Below are 17,414 nucleotides of genomic sequence, written 5' to 3'. Positions count from 1 at the left end.
CAGTTTACGAAGAGGGGTTAAAGTCAGAAAAGCCAAAGAACAAAAGGAGAAATAGCTCTGGGATGGAGGAACCTAAGGCCTTTCTCATTCCTGACATTGACCTGGGGTCTGAGCCTCAGTCAGCACCTCTGTAAGATGGGACAACACCTATGCCACGGGCAGCTGTGGGGTCTGGTGTGTAAAGTACCCAGGACAGGAGAAGCACGTTCGTTGCCACCGTGTTAGCGGGGGGCCTGCCCAGGGGAAGCATGCTAAGCCGGGTGTGCAGGCCCCGGGGCGTGTGGATCCCACTGCTCTGGGACAATGGTGCTCTGTGCCTTCCTCTTCTGGGACTCTGTCCCATATCAACATCCCCCGTTTACTGTCATATCCCTGTCCCAGCCGGCGGGCACAGGTGTCATGCAGAGCTGAGACAGAGGCCGGGGCAGGCAGGGAGATTTGACAGAACGGATGCGTCTGGTCCAGGGCCCCGTGGACAGGCTGACCAGCCCCGCCCGCCCAACTGCAGGTGTGTACAGCTTCTCAAGAGCCAGGCCCTCACGGCCAAGTCCACTTCTGCGCTCATCTAACCAGGGAGGACAGGGCCTGTCTGTGAAGGCCGACAGAGCGGCTGTGTCTTCTCGGTGTTCTTGTCTTTAAACCACCAGCAAGAGCAGGGGGAGGGCAGGGGTCTCAGGAAGAGGGTGTGAGCTGGGGAGGGAGGCTGGAGTCAGGGGAAGGACAAAGGGGGTTAAGGTGGCAGAGGAACAGCACCCGGCAACTGGAGCAAGAGCGGTGTGTGTGTGCAGGTGTGTGTCCGTGTAAATATGTGTGTGTGCGTGTATTTGTGCATGGTACAGATTGGGGTGGAGGGCTGATAGAATCCTCCTCCTTCGGAAATGCATCAACGTGGCTGTAACGGAGAAGGGGGTGGGGGTGGGGGTAGGGAGGGTGAGGGCCTCTCTGGCCTCACCATGGGACTTGCTGGGTTTGGAGCTTCCTCGGCAACTGTGGCCCCTTCTCGGCACAAACCTCACACCTCCTGGAATGGTCCAACTCATCTGTAATACGGGGCAGGCAGGCCCCTCCCGGGGGCTTCATTTTGGGGCCACGTCACGGTAAGTGTAGGCAGAACACAGGACCGTGGCCAGACGGTTCTAGGTTTGAGACCAGATGCTGCCACTCACCTGCCAGGTGACCCTGCTTGGTCACTTCCTCCCTCAGCCCTAACCTCCATTCCAAAACGGGGGCACTAGCATGGCCCGGCTCCCTGCAACGTGGTTCAACTTGTTACAAGCGCGCGGCCCCTGGCCCGTACTTACAAAGGGCGGCTGCACCGGTTCTTGCATAAGGAGGCTGGTGATGCCTCCCTGGGGCCAGAAAACAAGATGGTTTCCACCAGAGCCCAATGCAGGCGACCGAGAAGGATGTCAGCCTCGCAGCCGAGTCTGTGATCCACGTCCCTTAGACAGATTGCTGCCACTCAGCATGCAGGGGCCCTGGGAGCTGGATCACAGACCCTCTACCCTTGACAGCACGCATCCTTGTGGGGAAAGCCGGGAGCCAGAACGGCAGGGCCCCTCACCCTGAGCCACTGCTCCGCCTGGTCCTTGCTCTGCAGGCCCAGGACGATGACGTCGGCATTCATCGGCGTGATCTTCAGCTTGTGCTCCTTCTTCCGCACTTGCTTCTCCTTGTGGACGACGCTGCTGCCCAGCAAGTTCACGTCCAGCTGAGGGCTGTGGTCCTTGGAGGATTTGTAACACTGGGAGGAAAGAGACGAGATGTTGCTTGGCAGGGGTGCCAGGCCTCGCCGGAGTCTGCAGAGAAGGGGCCATGGCAGGACCCACGGAGACCTGGGTTCTGCCCAATAAAACCGAAGGACCAGGTACCCTAGCCGGCAGTGGTCGGTGAACTGCGGCTCGCGAGCCGCGGTTTGCCGCTCGGTTGACTGATGAGTTTGCCGACCACTGCCTTAGGGGAAAACACTTAAAATACATTTTAATAATGTACTATGTCTTTAACCTGAAGTCAAAACTTCTGGGTAAGGGTAATGCGTTACAGCAGTGGTCAGCAAACTCATTAGTCAACAGAGCAGCAAACCGCAGCTCGCGAGCCGCAGTTTGCCGACTACTGCCCTAACGCAACTGCAGAACCGGAACCGCAAACAGCGGCAACTCGGTCTGAGCATCAGACCAGCCGGCTGTCTCCCTGCCTTCAGCCTCCTCCTCTCTGGCCTCAGCCAGGGGTGCCCCAGGACCTGCTTGTCCCGGCGGCTCTAATCGCTGCAGGCCTGCGCTGGCTCCTAAAACACAACTTCCGAGGGCGATCCTCTCACTCAGGGTGGAACACGCTTGTCCCACTTCTCCACTGCTGCATTGCCGGCTCAGCTCCCCCAGTCAGGGGTCCGTAGGGAATGGAGACTAAGTTGTTCCTCTCCTTGGTTAGGAAGGTGACGTCATTAGCAAGAGAAAAAGGGGGCTTTCACCCAGCTGGCATGGCTCAGGGGTTGAGCATCGACCTATGAACCAGGAGGTCGCAGTTCGATTCCCGGTCAGGGCACATGCCTGGGTTGTGGGTTCGGTCCCCAGTGTGGGGCATGCAGGGGACAGCAATGAATGATTTTCCCTCATCATTGATGTTCCTATCTCTCCTTCTCCCTTCCTCTCTGAAATCAATAAAAATATATTAAAAAGAAAAAAAAAGAAAGGCACTTTCTCCTCCTGCCAGAGAAAATACTGTGCCCCTGAGTTTCTCATTTGTACAAGGGGGATCCTCCCAGGATCACCCGATGGACCGCCTGCACAGGGCAGGGCACGCTGTAACCAGCGAAGAAAGGGTGCTTATAACGATGCCCTGGAACTTCAAATCAGAACCAAAAAGTGAATTTTAAACAACAGGAAACAGGGCTGTGTTCAGGATAATACCTTTTGATTCCTTTATGGGTCTTGTCTTACGATCACGAATTCAAAACACTGATTTCTGAGAAGACACCTAACCTGTGATTTTCATGCTGCACAGACAAATGCAGCAGCCAGGACTGGGGCGGGGCGGGGCTGGGCTGGGCTGGGGGCGCCCTGACAGGGCAGCAGGCCCCACCCACAACTCCCAGTGGCCAGGAACAATGGGCCCTCAGGCCAGGGAACAGAAAGGTCCCTGGAAAAAATGGGGAGGGGAGAGGATGGGATGGGGGTGGTAATCTTAGTCCCCCCTGTGAGAGTTTGATGAAAACCATTAGACTTTCTAGTTCAGAAAAAGTACATTCTTAGAAGCTTGATCAGATTCAGGTGTAATTATTTGGGGGGCAGTAATAAACCATAAAATCCAAATTAAAAAAAAGAGCATTCAGCCCAGCTGGCGTGGCTCAGTGGTTCATTCAACTTCAACCTATGAACCAGGAGGTCACGGTTTGATTCCTGGTCAAGGCACATGCCTGGGTTGTGGGCTCGATCCCCAGTGTGGGGCGTGCAGGAGGCAGCCGATTGATGATTCTCTCTCACCATTGATGTTTCTCTCCCTCTCCCTCTCTGCAATCAATAAAAATGTATTTTAAAAACAAACATTCATGCATGCATGCCAAGTTCTACACACAGTTTCAGGTTAGGGAGAGGTGAAAACCTGGCAGAAAGGGCTCTGACCACCTGGTATGAGGGACCACCCCCTCCCCTGAAAAGAGAGAGGCCAGAATGCGATCTGAGACCACTGACCAGGAGTCGGGTGTCCCTGATGACGCAGAGCTGCTTGGCCCACTGCCCCAGCCACTTCTTGCGCCACAGGAAGGCGCAGATGCGGGCGTCGCGCATCAGCTCGATGCTGGCCTCCGGGGAGGGCCACTGGTAGGGGGCCGACTTGCCCTTGCTGCCTTCGTCCTCGTCATAGGACTCGTAGGAGCTGCTCACGGCCTCTCCGTCCTCTGCAAGGCACACCCACTGGTCACATCCCCGAGTCCCCGCCAGGCAGGGTAGGAGACACTCCCAAACATGCTGGTTTGTTTAGGGGGGAGGGCAGCAGGCAGCAGGTGGGAGCAGCCACTGGCCCCGGGCCCCAACCCTCCCACCTGTCCTTTGCCCTTGAACCAGTCCCCCACGGCTGCCAACCACAGACCAGGCAGTTTCCGGTCCCAACCCCGCTGAGCAAAGCAGCTTGTGTGCTGCCTCTGGCCTCACATACAAAATAACTTAAAGCCAGAAGTCCTTCCCTCTTCCTCCTCACATCCTGCCATCTCGGACTCCAGAGAAACCTGACGGGACCCTGCCCTCAGACGGGCCTCTGACTGTGGAGACGGCCAGCTCCCCACTCGGGACCTCTGTCTCTTCATCTGTGGGGTGGGGACCTTCCTGACCCGCACTCTGTCATCTAAGTGGCCGGGAGGGATGGGTCGCCATCGGAGCCCAGAGCCGGGCACATGGCAAGCCTCCGGCAGCTGCCTGCCCCATCCCTGGTTCTATCCGAGGGGCAGGGAGGCGATGTGGCTTCTGGGAAAGAAAAGGCAAAATAAACCGTGGCAGGAAATGCTTTCTGGGGAAGGGGCCATCTTGCCATTCCTCAGTGCCCCCTTCCAGTCATAACCTTTTAAAAAACCCATCCTCATCCTCCACAGACCACATTCTCGTTCCCTGCACTGAACACTGCCCAGCACAAGCCCAGCTCCTTCTACTTACCCCCAACCCATACCCTTCCGCCCCTGTCAACGAGCCAACCTCTCCTTTTCCTTCTGTTCGAAAGGATCCCAAACGCCTCAAGCGCAAATCTATGCACACTCCACACACCTCAGTTTCTGCCCCCACACTCTGCAAAATTTCTCTATTCTCCCAGCCTCGCTGTGCTATTCGAGGCCAACGAAAACTAGGTGAAGAAAAATAAACACATCAGTAACATCCAAAAAAAAAACAAACCACGGAATCCTATTGTAACCTTGATGCTGCTCCAGCCTCTGCCTGAATCCCCCAATGGACAGGGAGCTCACTACCTTACAATTGCTTCCATACTGAGCAGCTCTAACAGAAGTGGGCCCCTCATCTCCTTCCCTTCCCTGTGACGGCTGCAGACATGTTCTGTGTCCTCGAGTCAGGATGGGGGAAGCCCCCTTCCCATGAGAGACACCTCATGGGCCCCTTGTCTTCCACCCCCCAGGAGCCCCTCTATCATCGGCACAGCCAGGCTCCTGCACACTAAGAACACAGCCCACATTTGAGTTTTATTATAGGAAACGAATGAGCCCGCCGCCGTCGTTATTCTAGCCACAATACCAATGAAAATGTGCTTGAGGTTATTTTACTCTTTCTAAAAATAACACGCTAAGTATTTTCATATCAGTTTTCTTTAAAAGCAGTGTAGCCCTAGCTGGTTTGGCTCAGTGGATAGAGCGTCGGCCTGCGGACTGAAGGGTCCCAGGTTCGATTCCGGCCAAGGGCACATGCCTGGGTTGCGGGCTCGATCCTCAGTAGGGGGTGTGCAGGAGGCAGCCGATCAATGATTCTCTCTCATCATTGATGTTTCTAACTCTCTCTCCCTCTCCCTTTCTCTCTAAAATCAATAAAAATATATTTAACAAATAAATAAAAGCAGTGTGGTACTGCTCCCCTTCTTGGCTTGACACAGATGCTGCACAGTTTGTGGTTTTACACCTGTTAAGTGAGCAAGGACTGAAAACAGCGGCGCTCCCCCGCAGGGACCCTGAGCTCGCCTATGGCTGGTGGCAACGTCCATCAACCCAAGCCTCTCAGAGAACAGTCTGTCAGCCTGTTGTTTCAAGAGCCATAAAAACACCCACACCCTTTGACCCAGAAATCCCGGTCCTGGGAGCTTATCCTAGAAAACTAGTTTGATTTTTTTTTAAAGGAAGGAAGGGGGGAAGGTTACATGCATTAAGATATTAATTCAAGCAGTTTCACAGTCAGCAGGAGGAGAAGGGGAAGTATGATTCCATCCACTTAGGAGCGTGCATGCAAGTGCAGTTGATGAAAACTACAGACTATTCTGCAACTCGATGAAGTCAGTGAACATGACAGCAGGAGAAAGCACGCTTAACAATTTACGTGCAAGCAATCAGCACGGATGCTAACGGGGAATTCACAATGGTTGGCTGGATCTGCTGGTAGGATGAGGGTGACTGTGTTTTGAAAAAGTCCTCATTGTCAGTGTTGCCATAAGTGAGATAAGAAGAATCCGGCAATGTCACTGGGACACTCCCGCAGTAACAAAAATTCAGGCGGGAGGCTGCAGGGTTCAGTGTGAAGAAATTGGCCAATTCCCCCCCCTCCCCCCCCCCGCTCCCGCTGTTTTGTGTTTTCAGGGCTGCCTCACATGTTCCAGCGAGAAATCTAACACCTGTCCGTCCACCTCCAGGGATGGGCGGGGGGGGGGAGACAGGGAAGCTAATTGAGAAAAAAGCTTATCATAGTACCTCAAGCTACCCGGAGCAGCTTGGAGGAAGTTTAGGGCGAATGTATTCGTTTTATTTCTCCCTAAAGGGCAATCACAGCCCACCATAAACATAGGCTATTCTTAAAACAGACACTTAGCTTCCAGGGCCCCCCAGGGTGACCAGGCGACAGGCAGTATGATCAGATAATGCCATCCCTGTTCTGGCTGCCCCCACTGTCCCTGTAACCTGTCCGTGGGAGAGGGCAGAACAACCAAGCAGCACCGAGTCCTCCGGCCACACAGACGGATGCCACAGGCAGGGGTCGATGGAAGGACGGCACCCGGCATGCGGGACCCAGGCGGGACAGGGAGAGAGCGGTGGCCACGCCAGGGGCATGCACCCCGCCTCTGAGAGCCAGGCAGCAGGCACGGGATCACTGGCATCCCCGCTCTGGGGACAAGCAGTACCCAAGGTGATGGTGGCGTAAATGACTCCTTCGGGCACCTGCGCCCATCTGGGGACTCCGGTGGAGGGGACTCTGCCGGAATGACCTGTGTGATGGCCAGAAGCACAGACAAGGGCAAGATGGAGAGAGACAAGGTGACGAGAGGGACAGACCACGCGCACACACCGAGAGAGACCCGGATGAGGCAGAGTGGCTGCCTGCCACCAGAACGCGGTGCTTTCTCATTGGAGGCGTGGGCTTGTCAGCAGAGGCCCCGGCCCGGCCACGGACTTCATTTCCCAGCCCCCTCACATCCACAGGCGACTCGTCACCATGTGGAGTGTGGGTAGAAGCAGTGCGTGTCACTTCCAGCTGGCGCTTCTCGGAAGCACGTTGCGGTTTTCCCACGCTCTCTTTGCAGAGGACCCGGCGGCCTCGGAGGCGGCCGAGCCCACCCTGGAAGGAGCTGGGGAACCCACTCTACCTGCTGACCAGCGATGCCACACTGACCCGTCCGTGGGCGAGAGCAGATCGGTGTTGTGTTACCGGGAACTGAAAGGGGGTAACTTGTTACAGCAGCTGTCATTACCCCAACAGGAGGCATCATCAATGAAGGGGCAGATGTCTTGGGCAAGCAGGACAGACATGCCTGTCCCCTGCACGGGCCACCGGCACTTAAGGAAGTGTTGCTGGGAGAGAGGAACCTGACCCCGGGGGCAGTGTGGGGACAGTGCTGAGAGAGCCGGACCAGAAACCGAGACACTGGTTTTTGCAGGAAGTCAGCGACATCGCTTGCTGTTGGCCAATGAACTAGAGCAAAGGGTTGATGCCCCGGCCCTTCCTCCTGCTGTGACCTGTGTGTCCACCACTCACACGGGTGTGGGGACCACGGCCAGGAACCGAGAGCGGGCCAGGTACGTCCCAGGTGGCGCCCCCTCTGCAGGGCAAGTGTGGCCAGTTCTGCCCACGTCGCCCTCGGCCCTTGTGCTGGCAGGAGGGGAAGGCAAGCTGGCCTCTTCCCAACCCTCCTGCTGCCCCCTTCCCAGCCCCCCGCATCTTGGCTAAAACCAATATGAACTCATAGCCCAGAGACAGACACCAAGAAACTCACTCGGGTCCTTCTGACCACTTGTTTGTGTCGAGATGTAGTGTCTTCCCCGCAGACAGGCCCCCGGGAGCGTCGGGGAGGCAGGCCCCGGCCGGCACGGGCCACACCCAGGAGAGCACCCCAGGCTTAAGACACCACGGAGGTGAGGTGCCCACCACGGTGAGTCACTTCTTCCTCCTCCTCCTCCCAGACGCAGCCAGATGGAAGCTACACGCCCACAGCTTCGGTCTGAAATCACAGCTCGGCCGGTGGCTCCAAAACATCGCACACGCTCAGAGGGTTCAAGCTACGGGGCGTCTGCCCACCACGCCGGCCTCTCCGAGGAAAAGAACCTCAGACCAAACGGGCCCTCGCCTCCCACACAGAGTTCCGGGGCCGAGGGCAGCGGGGGGGGGGGGGGGGGGGGGGGGCGGGGGGGGCGTGAAGACAGAGCCTCCGACCAGCTCCGAGGGCCTGCCGTCTCATCCCCGGGCCCTTCTCTGTGGAACCAGCAGCGCCGCCTGCAGTTCATCCCCACGACCAGGGGCCCTCATCTCTTACATCTGCAAACTGCTTTATCTTTCGCTTACAAGGGAAGGGGTTACGAAGGAGACAGTGAGAGGACCCGAGTCCAGCTGCCGGCAAGAGAAGGCCACAACCATTTCTTTCTTCCAGAACCTTGGGGGCCTGTGTTAAAGAATCCCTACATTGCCCGGCCGGCATGGCTCAGTGGTTGAGTGTCAGCCTATGAACCAGGAGGGCACGGTTCGATTCCTGGTCAGGGCACATGCCTGGGTTGCAGGCTCCATCCCCAGTGGGGGGCATGCAGGAGGCAGCCGATCGATGATCCTCCCCCATCATTGATGTTTCTGCCTCTCCCCGCTCCCTTCCTTTCTGAAATCAATAAAAATATATCCTTTTAAAAAAGAATTCCTACACCAAGAGATGGAGAACCTACAGGCTGTGACTTCCTGACTCCCAACACACCTCTCTTCCGACACATTTCTGTGCTGAATCCGGGCACAGCCAGGTGGGAACACCCAAGCATCGGGCCCCTGAAACCAGTTCGCTGTGGACCATCCCGACCCCTCCTGGCAGGCGGCGGGGCCTGCTGCAGGTCTCAGCTCCCCACCTGAGCAGAGGCTCAATGCTCTGGCCAGTTCTCAGCTTCAGCCACGCCCTCTGGCAAGAGCAGCCCAGGCTGTCCTTGCTGCCAGCACCCACCTGTGCAGGAAGCGGTTTGCCCCACCCCCACTCCCACCCCCACCCGAGTCCCAGCCCTGGCCCTGGGATGTACCATTGAGGGACATGTCATATGGCTCAGCCTCTTCATAGTAACCCTCTGGAGACTCGATCTTTGGGATGGAGAGCTGTTTCCGTTCTGGAATCTGTGGTATGAACGAATAAAACATTTTTCAGATACGATACACTGGCAACAGCGTGGGATTCACCCTCTGGGTGGAAAGCGGGGGAGCCCAGAAGAGAAAATGCTCGGTTGGACGTCAAGCACGTTGGGAGGGAGGACTCGGACCACCAGGACCCCATCCACTGTGTTTGCACTGCATCCGGTGAGGGCTGTGCGTACATTGCTTAACCCCGCTGAGACCAGCTTTCCCCTCCTCAAGGTGAGGCTCAGACCCCCACCGCTCACACCGACTATCCTTACACACGTGACACCCAATTCGCAAAGGCCAGAAGGTGTCAGGCTGTTGTGGTAGCTAAACAGAATATACTTTCGCACAAGACAAGGACTGCCCGGCCGGCGTTGCTTGTGGTTGAGTGTTGACCTATGAACCAGGAGGTTGCCAGTTCGATTCCCGGTCAGGGCACGTGCCTGGGTTGCGGGCTCCATCCCCAGTGTGGGGGCGTGCAGGAGGCAGCCTGTCCATGGTTCTCTCTCATCACTGATGTTTCTCTCTTTCTCTCTCTCTCTCTCTCTTTCTCTCCCTTCCTCCCTTCCTCTCTCTGAAATCAATAAAAACAAAAAAAGACAAGGACTAATCAGAGGCCCATGGAAGAAAATGACCAGGTTCCTAAGGACTTAGAAACTTTTACCATAATACGATCAATCATTCATTCAGCAAATACTGGATGGCTGCCGCATATTAGCTGCGCGGGACACACTCCTGTGGTCAAGAAAGACCTAACTAGATAGGGAGCGTTCCCAGTTCCGGATCAAGTGCATCGTGAACGGTGCTGTAGTGGACAAGGTCCAAGTTCGGTGGGAACCAGGAGGGTGTGAGGAACATTTAGGACCAAGGAAGGATGCCATGGGGACGGGACCTTGGAGCTGCGGCTCAAAGACAACCCCGAGGTTCGTATGTGGCATTGGGGTGGAATGCGCACAACTGGAATAGACAGCCGCCTCATTACACTGACCCAATGGCCCATCTCAGAGGTCAAAGGAGCAAGAGATCCTAATGTCCCAGGGTTAGGGATAAAGAACTATTCTTTTCTTCATCATCATCATCATCATCATCATCATCATAATGAAGATTATGAACATGAAGTGAAGATGCAGAAGAGATGTGACTTCAAAACCTGTCTGCAGGGTCGCAGGAAGAAGGCCACCCAGCTTTGTGGGTTTTGCCAGAAGTCGGCAGACTTTCTGGTAATGGGTTTTGCCAGAAGTCGGCAGACTTTCTGGTAACGAGCCAAACAGAAAGCACTTTGAGGATGTGCAGGGTCTCTGATCTCAGCCCGTCAAGCCAGCTGATGCAGTGCCCGAGCATCCCTAGATGATGCCAAGCTCAGTAAGTGTGGCTGCGCTCCGGTAAAACGCCTTACGGAAAAGCGGCTGGCTGTGGATTTGGCCGATTCTGATCGAGATCATGGCTGGAGCTGATGGCCTGGGGCGGCCCGGATGGCCTGGGGTGGCCCTGCACTTCTGAGCAACCTGCCCCCGAGAGCACTGTGGGAGGTTCCCGGGTGGGCTGGTGCATCCGGCCAGGCCCAGCTCTGCAGGCCGGCGGTGGTGATGTCCGTTATGCAGTTGCCGCCCACCCAGAGCAGCTCACTTAAAACCAACAGTGATACGTGTTCGGGCCTCTGAAGGGAGGTGGGGTGGAGGTGGCGGTGCTGGCCAGGGCACCAACAGTGTCAGCGCACATCTGTTTCTCCCGCAGTGACCACAGCCCCTGGCGGTGCAGCCAGTGGCCTGAAGTGCCACAGCGGCCTGAGTCACTGGCCACACCCACGAGGTTGCTCTAGACCCCTGGCTGACCCTTCCATTGCTGGTCGGGTCTGCTGTGCACTGACTCTGGGGGGGAAGAGGGGGGAATGAGGGGGAACCAGCCACCGGAGAGAATCAGGACATCCTGAGCCGGGACACAGGCCCTCCTCCTGGCCCGGCCACAGGCACGGGGGACCCCAAAGCCCAGGCAGACTCCAGCTTCTACCACAGCCACTCGCAAGCCTGGGGCCGGACAAGGCACCATGGCTCCCGAAGCTCTGGGGTCAGGAAGGGAAGGGCGAGGCTTTCTCTGAAGAAGAAGGGTCACAGCGTCTTTCCAAGCTCATGCTCCCAAACTGCTGCTGCTGCTCAGGTCCTCCCCCCTCCTCCCCCTCCTCTTTCCCCCTCCTCCTCCCCCTCCTCCTTTCCCCTTCTCTTCCCCCTCCTCCTCCCCTCTCCCCTTCTCCTTCTTCCCCCTCCTCCCCCTCCTCCTCCTTTCCCCTCCTCCCCCTCCTCTTTCCCCCTCCTCCTCCCCCTCCTCCTTTCCCCTTCTCTTCCCCCTCCTCCTCCCCCTCTCCCCTTCTCCTTCTTCCCCCTCCTCCCCCTCCTCCTCCTTTCCCCTCTTCCCCCTCCTCCTTCCCCTCCTCCTCCCCCTCCTCCTCCCCCTCCTCCTCCTTTCCCCTTCTCTTCCCCCTCCTCCTCCCCCTCTCCCCTTCTCCTTCTTCCTCCTCATCCCCCTCCTCCTTCTTCCTCCTCATCCCCCTCCTTCTTCTTCCCCCTCCTCCTCCCCCTCCCCTTCTCCTTCTTCCTCCTCATCCCCCTCCTTCTTCTTCCCCTCCTCTCCCCTTCTCCTTCTTCCCCCTCCTCCCCCTCCTCCTCTCCCCTTCTCCTTCTTCCCCCTCCTCCCCCTCCTTCTTCCTCATCCCCCTTCTCCTTCTTCCCCCTCCTCCCCCTCCTCCTCCCCCCTCCCCTTCTCCTTCTTCCCCCTCCTCTCCCTCCTCCTCCCCCTCTCCCCTTCTCCTTCTTCCCCCTCCTCCCCCTCCTCTTCCTTCCCCCTCCTCTTCCCCCTCTCCCCTTCTCCTTCTTCCCCCTCCTCCCCCTCCTTCTTCCTCCTCATCCCCCTCCTTCTTCTTCCCCCTTCTCCCCCTCCTCCTCCCCCCTCTCCCCCTCCTCCACCTCTTCCCCCTTCCTTCTTCTACTTGTTCTCCTCCCCCCTCCCCCTCCTCTTCCCTCAGAGCCACAGCTGCTCCCCACTCTGCCCTGACGCCATTCCTCTGGGGACCTTAGACTAAGAGTTATGGCTCCTTGAGCCAGACTTGACCAGAGAGGCAGCCTGAGGGAGAGCAGGCGTGTGCGTGCGCGTGTGTGCAGGGAGGGGTAAGAACCCCGACTATGCCAGCCGCCCCCTTTCTCACCGCACATCCAAAAGCTCCCTGGGGTGGGGTGGGGGTGAGGGCCCAGGACAGAACTGGGGGAGACCTAAGAAAGGGACTTGCAGTCAGCACCCCTTGTCCTTCTCAGCAGAGAAATTCCATGAGGAGGGAGGACCGTAGGCCAGCTGTTCGCTGGAAGTCTCCCCAGGGCCTGGAGCGTGTCCACTGGAACCATTCCCATCGTCCGAGGGCCACCCGACTGTGTTATTCTTGGGTGGTGATATTTCCCCAGCTCCGAAGCCACGTTTCTCTCCAGCACTGACAGCCTCCCCAGGCCCCTGCTTCTCACACCCCCGAGCCCGGGGCCTCGGGACCCACGGCCCAGGCGACAGAAGGAAGAGCAAAAGCTGGTGCCAGAGCCTCCGGGCCAGGGTCCGACTGCTTTATAACTGCAGCTGGGGTCCCAGCCCCTCTGCCCACCCCCACGTTTGTAAAGCACAGCGACCCAGAGCAGGTCAGCCCCACCCAGCACTCCTGCCTGCGGGACTCCACCTGGTGGACACCCCCCCCCCCACACACACACACACACAACCAGGTGACCCACAAGCAGCCGCCCCAGGTGGGGCCGGTGGTGGCAGAATCAGGTACTGAATTCCATACAGAACATCCCTGCCCTGGCTCGGAGCAGCCAGCTGTCCTCCCCCACCACCAGCAAGCGGGATGTGGGACGCACCAGAAACCACAGCGTCGCCCGCAGGGCTACGGCCAGCAGCAGCTGGATGGCAGCAGCGGGGACCTGCCGTCTCCCCCACGTCCTGGGCAGGAAGCGAAGGGGAGCTTTTGGATGGAACAGACCTAATGCCTTTGCTCCGCTAAAACGACCGGCTTAATTCCGGGAGGCCGCAGAGAGGCTGACACCAAGGCCCTGTGTCCGATTCCTGGCCCTGCCACCTCCCGGTGGAGGGATTGTGCCCAATTGTTTTAACGCCCGGAGCCTCTGTTTGTCCAGGTGAAGAACTGGCAAGGACAGGCAGGCGGGTGGCGAGGAGGACCCTGCCGTGTGCACGAGGGTGTGGCGGTCACCAGAGTTGTCAGTGCAAGGGAGACACCAGGGACTCAGATTCTGAGATGCAGAGCCTCTGCCAGCTGTCACCCAAGTCAAGGAGCCTCGTGCGGTGGGACAGGGTCCCAGGCCCTCCAGCCCCACCAGTGTGGCCACAGGAGAGGAGCCTGCAGAAGCCTGCCACCTCAGAAGGCATGGATGCAGGGGGCCTGGGGTTGAGAACCCCTCAGCGGTGACCTCAGATCTTAGAGATGGGTGGTCTGGAGGGAGCTTCCTGCTGGTGCTGATCTCCTGGAACCCCTGCTCCACGGACATCCTTCTCACCTCATCCCTCTCGGGGAAGCCGCCCCAGCCAGACCCTACAGAGGAAAGAACTCAGGTTCTTTCAAGTTCTGGTTCTGCCACTTGGAGGCCGTGTGACATCCAGGCCACATAAACCTGCTGATTCCACGCTCCTCACCCAGAAAACATCAACACTACTACTTACCTCACCAGATACTAACACAGGATGCCACGCACACCCTTAGGCCGTTGAGTAAGACAACCTCATGGAGAGAGGTGTCCACATTCTGTTCATTTAAACACCAGGAAACAAGAGCCAGAGACCTTATAACTTGCTCAAGGTCAAAGCGCTAGTCCCTGGCTGAGCTGGGACCTGAACCCAGGCCTGATTCCATAAATCCATCCATCATCCATCCTTCCTTCCTTCTATCCATCCATCCATGTGTGTGTGGCTCACTGTATGCAGACACGGGACATTAAACACTAAACAAGACACAGTCCCTGTCCTAGGGAGCTTGTATCTGGCCGGAGAGGCACGTTTCAAAGGTGGCAGTGCCGTGGAGGTGGTAACTGGACAGTGGGACGCACAGTAACTAGGGCGGAATGGAGGTGGGATGCCCGACATCGGCAGGCCAGGGAAAGTCGGTCTGAGAATGTCTAAGAGATGAGGAGGCAGCAGCCATCGAAGAGCCAGGCGAGGAGGTGCAACGTCCCCGAGGCAGGACCGACCACAATCCCAGTGACGGGCACATGCGCAGAGGCTGGGGATGCAGCTGGACCACACTGGGCAGGCTCTGGGGCCGTGCTAGGAAACGTGGATGTTTTTCCCTAAGTTCAATGAGAGCTACTGGCTGATTCCAAGCAGGAAGTGCAGTGTGACGTGACGTACAATTCTAAAAGGCCCCGGTGGCCTGAGTTGGCAGCCACAGCTGGACGTGGCCCCACATGGCGCTGGGTACAGAGCCTGACGTGGCCTCGGACACACTGTGGTGCTTGCTAGAGGGGCTCTCCCTCATCTCCCCCTTCCATTGCCCTTAGCATCCCAGGGCTGTGGTCCTGAGCAAATGACATCACCTGCAGACAGGCTTACTTTGGCCCTGTCTCTCCCAGGGCCCGACACACAGTAGGTACGCAGAAAAGGCCAGACATCGGACGGATGGATACCTGTGAAAACAGCTGGAAGTTCACGGGGCCCAAGGCAGAGAGATCAGGGGTCTTGGGCCCACACTTACGGTCTTGGGGGGCGGGAGGTCCGGGAGACTCTTCTGAGGGGCCGTGGTGTGCTGGCGGGGCTCCCCGTTGGCCAGTGGGCTCTGCTCCTCAGGCGCTGTGGGCAGCAAGCAGAAGCTCCGGTGAGGGGCGCCAGCCTCCAGCCTCGCCGCAGGCCCTCATTACCCAGGAATGCCTGCTCACGTGTGCCCGCGGGTGCTATTTGCGCAGGTGTTAATTACGGGGCTGGGGCCAAGGTTGTTTTCCCTCCGAGAATAGGGCACAGCGGTGCCCCCGCCACAGATTCCTCAGGAGGAGCTGGTTTGGGGTCTGGCAGGCTCCGCAAGCTCGCCTCCACCTGCCCCGTGTCAAAAATGGCCTGGCCACAGAGCCCTCGCGCCCGGGGAGCTGCCCCGTGTGGTCACTATATTAAGCCACGCTCGGCTCCGACCCTGTGATTAGGGCTCTTCGCTCCCCACAGTTTAGCGGGAAGGCCAGCGGCCCCGGGCGCAGGGGCTGCTTCCACGCCGGTGGGTGCTGCTGAGCCCAGGCCTGGCCATGGGGCAGGAGGTGGGAAAGCCACACCGAAGAACCTGACCACCAACACCCCTCCCGCCCCCCGTGTGCTTTTGAGGGAAAGGCACCCAAGGCCCTTCAGTGTCGGACCATGTTGGCCGGCGGCCCAGGCAGCCCCGGGACAGACAGGCGCAGGCAGACCTGACGTCGGGTCTTCGGTGGCTGATGTTTGGGAGCCAAGATCTGAATAGGACGGAGGGCTTTGGGGTGCTGTGTTTCTGCCTCTGCCTTTGGGTAACAGGAGTTGGGAAATGGGCTTCTAACTCTCCCTCGTCTACAACTAGGCAGTCTACAAACCCCCCGATCTCCCTGGGGTCTGCCAGCTCTACTCCTGAGGTTTTCAAAGAAAAGTAGGGAGGAGACCTGAGCAGAGACTAAGACAGCCTGTAAGACATCCTATGTCAGCTGTGGGCAAACTACGGCCCGCGGGCCGGATCCGGCTGTTCTATCCGGTTCTCTTGCTCTCCCCTCCGCTCCTTTACTTTGAATTTATATTAGTTCACACAAACACTCCATCCATGCTTTTGTTCCGGCCCTCCGGTCCAGTTTAAGAACCCATTGTGGCCCTCGAGTCAAAAAGTTTGCCCACCCCTGTCCTATGTTCTTCCTGCCCAAGAGAACACCTGTGAAAAAGCCTTTAATATTAAGGCAGTTGGCCCTGACCCGTTTGGCTCAGTGGATAGAGCGTCGGCCTGGGGACTGAAGGGTCCCAGGTTCGATTCCGGTCGGAGGCATGTACCTTGGTTGCAGGCACATCCCCTGTACGGCGTGTGCAGGAGGCAGCTGACTGATGTTTTTCTCTCATCAATGTTTCTAACTCTCTATCCCTCTCCCTTCCTCTCTGTAAAAATCAATAAAATATAATTTAAAAAGAAATATTAAGACAGTTGCTGACATCACCATTCCCCCGCCCGCCCCCCGCCCCATTGCCCCGACACACACATAAAATCCAGACTTCTATCAAAGGACATAAAGCCGGAACCATGGGGTCAGCACCATCCACAGCTGCCTTCTGAAAGCGTCTGAATTATAACTTCCTATTCCTGGGACAGTGCTGGGAAGAGCGGAGAGGTTTTAGGAACGGGTTCCTTAACCACGAGGGGGATGCGAGACCTTTAAGAGGCAGGGAGGTGGCCCAGTGAAACATCCCAAAATACATCAACCCAAAATACATCAACCAAAATGTGACTCTCAAAAATATCTCCCCCGGGCCTGTCTGTGGTGCTGGCTGGGAGGACGGAGAGCTGGGACGGGACCAAGGCTCACACCTTCCCCTCTCCCGGGAGCTGGCCAGGCCATCGGCAGCCCCAGCCCCATACCTTTGTCTTGGGACTCGGCATTCTGTGGCTTGCTGACCGTCACTTTGTTCATGTAAATGTACTCCTCATCAGAACCTGCAGGGGGAGGATGGAAGTTCGTGTGATTCCGTGAAGGGAAAGGGCTTCCAGAGAGAAATGGTGTCCCTTAGAGACACTGTCATCTGCTTGGATTCCAGGAAAATCTCACAATATTTTGAGCTGACCAAAAGAGTCCAACATAAACAAAGAAATGCCAAGTTGCCGACTGTTAGTTTACAGTTAGGGTACAGACGTCTTAAGGGGAAAGGCACCCACATCTCAAAGATTTACACGTCATATTCCACTCACCAGAGATTGCTCTGCGTTTCCTAGCATTTCATTTACATTGTAGAATGGTTCCTATCAGTCATTCTCACTCTAGTCTGAATTACTTGCCTGGGCTAACCAGAACAAGAGAGGTCACACTGAGGATCTGAAAGTTTAGCTCCCAGGCCTCTAGGTGGGGTGCGAGCTCTGGGTTTAGAGGGGTACATGTGCAGGGAATTGGCAAAGGAGCACGTCCA

At 57.3% G+C, this 17,414-nt stretch overlaps 1 protein-coding gene across 12 annotated transcripts in view; it reads right to left on the bottom strand.

Moving 5' to 3' along the window:
• The window catches only part of AFAP1L2 (actin filament associated protein 1 like 2), a 91,341-nt gene that overhangs the window by 11,326 nt on the left and 62,601 nt on the right, over window positions 1-17,414 (bottom strand). For 7 of the 12 annotated variants that reach the window (XM_080688510.1, XM_080688512.1, XM_080688515.1 and 4 more), the window contains 6 exons: window positions 16,873-16,947; window positions 15,001-15,095; window positions 9,176-9,266; window positions 6,814-6,897; window positions 3,687-3,892; window positions 1,565-1,744 (listed from right to left, as the gene is read on the bottom strand). In XM_080688510.1, coding sequence (XP_080544636.1) covers window positions 1,565-1,744; window positions 3,687-3,892; window positions 6,814-6,897; window positions 9,176-9,266; window positions 15,001-15,095; window positions 16,873-16,947 — 731 coding nt within the window. The remainder of the gene's footprint in view (window positions 1-1,564; window positions 1,745-3,686; window positions 3,893-6,813; window positions 6,898-9,175; window positions 9,267-15,000; window positions 15,096-16,872; window positions 16,948-17,414) is intronic. The other 5 variants (XM_080688516.1, XM_080688518.1, XM_080688513.1 and 2 more) reach the window with 1 other exon arrangement.

This window comes from Plecotus auritus (genome assembly GCF_963455305.1).
Source record: "Plecotus auritus genome assembly, chromosome: 9".
Taxonomy (NCBI): domain Eukaryota; kingdom Metazoa; phylum Chordata; class Mammalia; order Chiroptera; family Vespertilionidae; genus Plecotus; species Plecotus auritus.
Note: the sequence above shows the minus strand (reverse complement) of the source record. Positions and strands in the feature narration are given on the sequence as shown.